Raw genomic sequence first — 8,304 nt, 5'->3', positions numbered from 1 at the left:
GAACTCAATTAAGTCTCTCATGAAGAACTTAACTAATTCTTGTTACGAAGACTCAACTAAGTCTCACATGAGAGATTAAACTAAGTCTCGTCTAGGGAACTTGATTAAATCTCTTATGGGGGAATCAACTAAGTCTTGCACGAGGGATTCAACTAAGTCTCGTCAGGAAGACTGCACTAAGTTTTGCCTAAGGGACTCAACTAAGTATCGCATGGGGGACTCGACTAAGTCTCGTAAGGAATACTCAACTTAGTTTCAATAGGAAGACTCAACTAAGTCTCGCCCAGGAGCATTAGATCATCCTTCTCTAGGAGGATCCTCTGGAACCTTGAGAACTAAAGGCAGGAATAAAGCTTCGATCACACTCGAGAGGTAGGCCCAAAAAATGATTTAGGGATAAAAACACTTTGGCCTTTAAGAGCCCTCGTGCTTGAGTGACTGTGTAGTGGTATAATTGGAAGATACTTTGAGGGTGGGGCGAGAGGCACACGCTCACGTGCATTCCTATCATGTCTCCCTTTTATTGGTCTTAGAACTCTCCTTTTGGATGTGGCGTCTCTTTTTAAAGCACCTGCCATAGCAAGAGAGAATGTATCCAAGAGAGAGAACATGAACACACTGATAGCAAGCACATTTCACGTCATTTGTGACCTCTTCACCGCGGGGCCTCGGTACAACTTTCTTAGGCCGCACATAAATCATCAAAAGATCACAATAACTGGATGTCTAGATCATCTCCCAATAGTCACACTCCTCCAGACATGGCACAATTATTAACAATCGTTGAAGCTCTACGGCAGCAGAATAAGTCACTGTAGTATAGTGTTAATACACTATAACAAACTCATAGTCAACAGGAGACATAAGTTAAAGAGGAGTTGCTTGATCCCTAACCTCTTTCAAAGGTAATCTGGGGTGATCAAGTTCTAGAGAATTTCATACCACCGCCATTGTCATCTTTCAATGGCAAGAGTGATCATGAAGAGTACATCATAAAAATAAACAATCAAATGGCAATCTTCGGCGCTTTCGATTCCCTAAAATTCAAGCTCATGTCAGGAACATTCAAGGATGTGGCTCTGCGATGGTATATGAGCTTACCCCCGTTCTCAGTCACAAATTACCAAGATTTGTCCAAGAAAATGGTACAACATTTCTCCGCTAGTAAGCATTAAAAGGTATCAACAATAAACTTATTCAATGTACGTCAAGTACATTCTAAGTCACTCAGGGAGTACATTGTGCGGTTCAACAAAGAGACCATCAAAGTATCACCCGGATCAGAAGATGTTTGTAGGAGTATTCCAACACGACCTGAAGGCTGGCAGTCACTTTAATGAATCATTAGTATAAAAACCATCAACCAATATGGATGAGGTGATAAATCGAGTAGAATGTGATATCAAGGATGAATAAAGTAACATGGAGAAGAGGTATTGTGATGCCAAAGAAAAGACGCAACCAAGACAAGACGGAGTCAGGTTTAGGAAAGACTATCATAAGCATGGGTGAAAAGCCATGTCAGCAACGAAACCTTCTTAGAGGCCTTACGAAAACTAGGCTGAGACTTACATTCCGCTCAACACAAAGCGGATATATATCCTCTAGGAAGTATACCACCTAAAAATACTCTCTATGGTAGGACGTCCAAAGGGGGTCCATGCCGTAATGCATAAGGACGAAAACACATGGTGCCCCTATCATCGTATCCGAGGACATCACACTGAGGATTGCCAACAAGTAAAGAAACAGGTTTAAATCTTGATCCAAAGAGGTCATTTGCTATCTTATGTAAAGGATGCCAAAGGACCGTAGGGGACGAGAAGCCCTCCCTGGAGAGAAACTAAAACGGATAATCCATCTCCAGAAAAAGGGAAGAGCAATGAAGAGGTGCAAGAAACCAGAGTGACATACCACACTCTCAACACTGTCTCTGGAGGCTTCGCAGGCAGAGGAGAAACTAGCTCGTTCAGAAAGATATATGCTCGATCAGTAATGCACGTTTCCCAAAAGTTACTTTTAGAAGTAGAGAAGGGGCCAACCGCTATAAGCTTTTCCAGAAGGAGTGCTGCATGAGAATAATCCTATGGTGATAAAGGTACTTATTCGTGATTGGAGTGTTAAACGGGTACTAATCAATCTGGGTAGTTTCACGGACATTTTGTATTGGTATGCGTTCAAAAGCATGAATATGGATACAACCGAGTTGTTACCTTTCAAGGGCACTCCGATCGGCTTCTTCGACAAGCAAGTGCAAGTGTTGGGTCATTTTCTGGTCATGACTATATTTGGCAATGGAAATAACTGGAATGACATTAACGTAAAATATTTGATCGTGAATGCATCTTCTTCTTACAATATTATTATTGGAAGACTAGTGTTCAATGCCAACGAAGCATCCTTATCTACTCTCTATCTCACCCAAAAATATCCCATCGATGATGGACGGGTGATAAGTGCCAAATTATAGTTATTTATGTGTATAGTTTTGTGGAACTTATCTTCTCTTTTTTCTCAATTTAGACGCGTTTTAGTGTATATTACATAAATACGTATACTTTGTGTTTAATCGAGTTTATGATTCATAAGTATCGACTAATAGTTTTTCATTCATTTTTTAGGTACTTGAGCATGTATGGAGAGTTGAGTAATAAAGATTCAAGGATGCAATTTTAGATCAATAAAGGAGAAGCCAATTGAAGAAATAAAGATGTGCAGGCTGGTGTGGTTCGCCGGGCGAGCCAACTGCTTCTGGTGTGAGTCTCCTGGCGAAGCAATTCGTTCGCCGGGAGAGCGTGGAAAATAAATGGTCATGATTCTGCCTTGGCTTACCTCTTGTTCGTCGGGCGGAAGAATAAGGAGTCGTCGGGCGAAGCTTCCCTTTGCCGGGCGAAAGAAGGTATTTTTTTCCCACTTGTTAACGTGGCGCAGGTTGTGTGGCCATAATAAATTCGTTCGCCGGGCAGAGCAATTGGCTCGCCGGACGAACGCGTCGGGACAATATTTTTGTATATATTTCAATTTCATTTCATTTGTTAGGGTTATGGTTTTGGGAGAGGGTTTTTGTTCTATCAACTCCAACAACCTAATTTTTCTTTAGGATTAGCTTAGATAACAACATTAGGGTCTTGCATCTTGTGGATTCGGGGTGGATTTCTCTTTAATCGGCACTGACAAACCGAGAGAAGTTTGGCTTATCTCTCTTCTCTCTATGTATTTCTCTTTTGTTAGGTTTTGTATATATTTATTTTGAACTCATGTATATTTGTCGTCCATGGAGTTATATAAAGCTTAATTTACAAATCTTTGTTGATTTTTGTCTTAGATTTTCGCTCTGTACTAGGGATTTGGGTTGTTGTAGAGATAGACTTCTTCAATCCTTATCTAGGATGATTATCTGTTAGTTTTTGGATTTTAGAGATATATTTAGAGCTAACAATATTTATGGGTGTTGAAGCTTAATGCTTTCTTGTTGGTTGTGTCGGTTGAGAGATTGTCGATACGATTGATATGGATGTCTGTTATGTTGTTGAGGTGTGCTGAGAGATCGTCGTCGAGATGATATAGTAGTTCTCTCTACTTTGGTTAGAAATGACTTAGGGTGTGAGCGAAGCCGGATGACATTGACGAGTATTATAGGTTGAGTGTAACTGGTCGATAAGTTTAAGTTTATGAGAAGTAGATTATATACCATGCTTGATAAGTCTTTTATTTTTGAAGAATGAAATATTTTTGTGTTAATATTTACTTTTTCATTTTTATCTTTTTACTAATTCAATCTAAACTCATAATTGCGGAAACTATTGAACGACAGTTCAATGCACTAGTCCCTGTGGAGATAATAATTTCCGGATAAATACTTCCAAAACTTTTGTTGCTTGCTGCTTTACCGCTTCAGCAAAATGGCGTCGCTGCCGGGGATTGGTGTTAATTGAACTTGCATCACAATAGTCTCTTAGTTTTGAGTTTCTTATATATCGCACATATTGTATATTCTCAATTGTTTATATTGATACTTGTGTATGTTTACTATACTTGCACATGTTTTCTATATATCGCACATATTGTCTACTTTGTCAACAAAGAGCTCAAAGGAGCAGAGCTTCATTACCAGAAAATTGAGCGCTTGGCTCTTGCAATAGTTACCACTGCCTAAAAGCTGAGGCGTTATTTCCAGGGACACCCTATTGTGGTCAAGACGAATTACTCAGTGAAGCAAATTCTAAAGAAATCAGATTTTGCAAGTAGGATGGTTGCTTAGGTTGTGGAGTTGTCAGAGTACGACATCCCCTTCACACTAAGAAGTATCATCATATCACAAGTACTAGCAGATTTTTTTATAGAACTGAGTGCACCCCTTCCTGAAGAGTCATCATGTCAATAGATTCTTTCTGTGTACGGTTCCTCTAATCTTAAGGGTAGCTGAGCGGGGATAGTTTTGGAAAGTCTGGGAGAGCTGGTATTAGAGAAATCGCTATGTTTTAATTTTTAAGCTAGCAATAATCAATCATAATATGAGGTCTTTATTACAGGAATGAGATTGGCTAGAGAGGTTGGTGTTACTCATTTGTTAGTCTGCACTGATTGAATGTTGATTGCCAGTTAGATCAAAGGGGAATATCAAACAAAGGATCCCTCGTTAGCCAATTATCTTCAAATGGTTCTGCAAGTTGCAAAAGTATTCAGTGAATTCGAAATAGTGCATATTCCTAAAGAAGAGAATGTTATTACCGATCTATTATCCCGATTGGCTAGCACGAGAGGTCCTGAACTGAACCGAACTGTGATACAAGATACCTTGGAAGCCCTAAGAGCAAAAGCGCAAAAGCTGCGGATGTTATGATACTGGAGAGTGCACGGGTATGGATGTCACATATCATTCATTACTTAACTCAAGATATATTATCGGATGAAGAAATGTAAGCCCAGTTGGTGGAGGCGTTCCCTATCTTGGTTGAGTTTACTAGTTCGATTCTTGATTGAGGAGATTTTTTGAAATTTTGCTTGGATTTTGATGAATTTGGTATGAACAAATGACATGTCACACGCCAATTCAGATGCCACACATGCAAATATAAACGACGTTAGTAAGAATTAGACGAAAAGGATTTAAATGGGGCTGTTTGAACACATAAAGGACTACATTGGCCTTTTTAAAAATTAAGGGACCAAATTGGACCCCGAGGTAAAGTTAAGGGACCAAAAAGAGTATTTTGCCTTTAGAAAATAATAAAAGTGTTGCTGCTAGGGTTCAAACTCATTTGCATATAACTCAACCCCTCGGTTTTTAAATCACCGAGGTGCTAAGTGACAACTTTTCATAATGCCTTTCGTTATTTCGATTCTTTAGCGAAAGTTAAATGCACTTCACATTCGAGGTGTTATATGTTTTTTGTAGTACTGCCTAGGAGGTTGGGCAAGAAGTCAAACACACAAAACAAACAGATGAGGGAAATTTATTGAGTGGAAAATTAAACCTTCATATTAAAAGAATCTTCAGAGCACTAGTAGAAAAGGGAAGACTTTTTCATAAAGATTCAATAACTCAGTCAGCAAAATGGGAACATATGGCCCTTTGGTAACCTGATACATCTCTTCAAAAGATTAGAAGCCACACAATCATTTTTCACTATCAATGGTTGAGATCTCTTTATAATTTTTCAGAGACAAATGGTGTCGTTTACTACAAAAACCCTTGCCCTTCATAACAAGAGACAAAGACTTGGTGGAAAATGTTTTTGGTCGGCCAATGAGGCCCTACAAAGCGCAAGGCAGAGTATACGATGAAAGTAAATATAATTTGATGAAAAAAGACGAATGAAAATCCTATCATCCTCGTACTACATCATCCAAGAACGCATTTCCCACCATCAAATTCAGCTAGTGGTCGTCCGCACTTCACTCTCATTTTTCATATTTTAGTTTCACACAAAGTCTCCTTATATATATATTCTAAATCACATAAATAAAGAACATTGGTTGAGATATTAAACTTGCTATACTTTTAAAAAGATAATTGGATAATTGTTTTATAAGAGTATAATTTTATACATTTATCCTTTTAAAAAAAGAGTTAGATAATATTTATATAAAAAATGTTTATCACTAACTGAAAAATAATTAACATAATTAGAAGTTTGATAGTAAAAAAAAACTACTAATACTTTAAAATTCCAAAGATATCTCATTAAAATATAAGTTTTTAAGTTTATTTCATGAAAAAGTTTTATCTTTTTGTAGTTTTAGTATTTAAAAAAATTGGAGACTTAAAAACACAACATTTTTATAAAATGTATAGACTAAAAGTCGATAAAAAAAATTTAGATGATAAACGCACACTACGCCTAATTGTTTTCTCTAATCTTTGAAGATATGAAATAAGTTGCTTTGACCTCAAAAAGATAAAAAAAACTTCGGTAGAAATTTATTGCCATATGCATTTTCCATTTTATGTATCATGTTTCTATTTCAAACAAAAACATAAAACCTAGGTTAATTTCCATGAACAACTTGATTACAAACTAGAACAACAACAAGAACGAAACTAAGAGCACAATGATAAAAGAGCAAAGCTGCAACTTTGAACAAAGTGCTCTTAAAAAAAAAACACCCCTTAAAAAACCTACACTTATTTTGTAATAACTTTACCTATAAATAGCAGTACAACATAACTTTTAGTTTTGGTTTTGAATTTCAACGTCTTCTGGCAGCTGTTTCCCTTTGAGCATTGAAAAAAACAGCAGCCACAGGAGGCCCGAGGTCATTGTCTTCTGCAAATTTCTGTGTGTTAAAGAGATCTCTTGATGTTGGTATTTTCATCACTGTTTGTCTGCTCTTCTGCTTGTAAAGAAGAAACACAAACCTATGGATTCCTATGTGAGGACGTGGAATTTCATATTTCATCACTTCTTTCCCTGTTCAATTTCAATTAATTATTATAACTTCTGTAGCACCGACACATCTAAAAAATGTGTATGTGTCTAATCGGAAACCGACACCAACACTTATAATTATGTTTAATTTATTCATTTTTCGTGCTCCAGTGTCCGTGCTTCATAGATTAAAACACATTTAAGTACTCGTATAATTAAGTAAATATAATTTTAATTAATGTGACCAAATTAAAATAGCTTACCAAATGTAGCATCTGTTGTGCCTGGTATATCCGTGACTAACCTGTGAGGAAAAATTAATTTTATTACGTCAAGAAACTTTCTTTATATTTATCAAGCTTCAAAGTACACAACTAAAATAACATAAATTAAGAAAAATTTAGAAAGACCAAAAAATTTGAAATCCTTCTGCATGTAATTATGTCACTAATTTCTGTTGCTATTTTTTCAGTAGCGGTAAATGTGTCAAACTCTTGTTTTTGTATGCTTAATGCCTTTAATTTATGCATCAACTTATTAAAAAAATTATTTTATATTTTTTTCTTTCATGCAGGAATCTCCTATATATATAATGTATACTTTTTTTTTTTCACTTTTAAGATATATTCTTTTGCATGCAGGAGACTAATTATTCCTTCAATCATTTAGATCTCATTTTAAAATTGATTCTTGTAGATAGTTATACACTAAACTAGTGTAATTTTGAGTTTTGACTTAAGGGTTTGTATAAAAAAAAAATTCTAAACATTTGTTCATGTCTTTGGTATACTATACCAGTGCAAGTGTTCTTTCAGGTAGGGATCACTAGGGCCAGGAACATCCGGATCTGTCATGATCTGTAAGAAATTCATGGAAAATATATGTGAAATAAGTTTTCTTTTTTATGAAAAAAAGAAGAGAATATATTGAAGTAAGGAACTGAAGTACAAGGTATGTCATGCATACATAAGGAAACAGTAAGATGAAAATATGAAAAGTTTGGGGTTTGGTGAAAGAGTTGTACCAGAGTGAAGAAGGATCTCATATCACCACCATGAATCTGAACCTTAGGCTTAGTGGTAAGTGAGGAAGGAAAAAACTCATGACCATTGTAGACTTGTTTAGTGTTGTAACTGACAGACATTTTCATAGTTGTGGTGAAGTTATCAACTAGATCTCCAATCACTCTTCCAATTACAAGAGGATCTGTTACAATACTCATGGCTTTGATGAGTTTAAGAGATTAGTTGCTACACTGAGAGTGGGGGTGAAGCAGGTGAAGGAGAACTAGTTTGTTAATGTTGCTTTTGAGGGTTCTGTGTGTGAGAACATATAAAGCAGAAACCCTATATTTATAGAGTTTTGTACGTCCATAGGATTCATTGGAAACAACTAACTACGGAATCAATAATGAGAAAAATAAATAATGACG

The 8,304-nt window shown here is 36.4% G+C and overlaps 1 protein-coding gene across 1 annotated transcript; it reads right to left on the bottom strand.

The window, feature by feature from the left end:
- Positions 1-6,655: 6,655 nt before the first annotated feature.
- LOC131638503 (CEN-like protein 2) lies at positions 6,656-8,100 on the bottom strand. The gene is made up of 4 exons (XM_058909065.1): positions 7,897-8,100; positions 7,668-7,729; positions 7,136-7,176; positions 6,656-6,914 (listed from the first exon to the last, which is right to left on the bottom strand). Exons 1-4 carry the CDS (start codon positions 8,092-8,094, stop codon positions 6,694-6,696), a joined length of 522 nt encoding a protein of 173 aa, XP_058765048.1. The 5' UTR covers positions 8,095-8,100; the 3' UTR covers positions 6,656-6,693.
- Between the last annotated feature and the right edge of the window lie 204 nt (positions 8,101-8,304).

The sequence above is a fragment of the Vicia villosa genome, unplaced genomic scaffold (genome assembly GCF_029867415.1).
Source record: "Vicia villosa cultivar HV-30 ecotype Madison, WI unplaced genomic scaffold, Vvil1.0 ctg.002324F_1_1, whole genome shotgun sequence".
Classification (NCBI taxonomy): domain Eukaryota; kingdom Viridiplantae; phylum Streptophyta; class Magnoliopsida; order Fabales; family Fabaceae; genus Vicia; species Vicia villosa.
The sequence above is the reverse complement of the archived record's forward strand: the minus strand, read 5'-3'. Positions and strand labels throughout refer to the sequence as shown.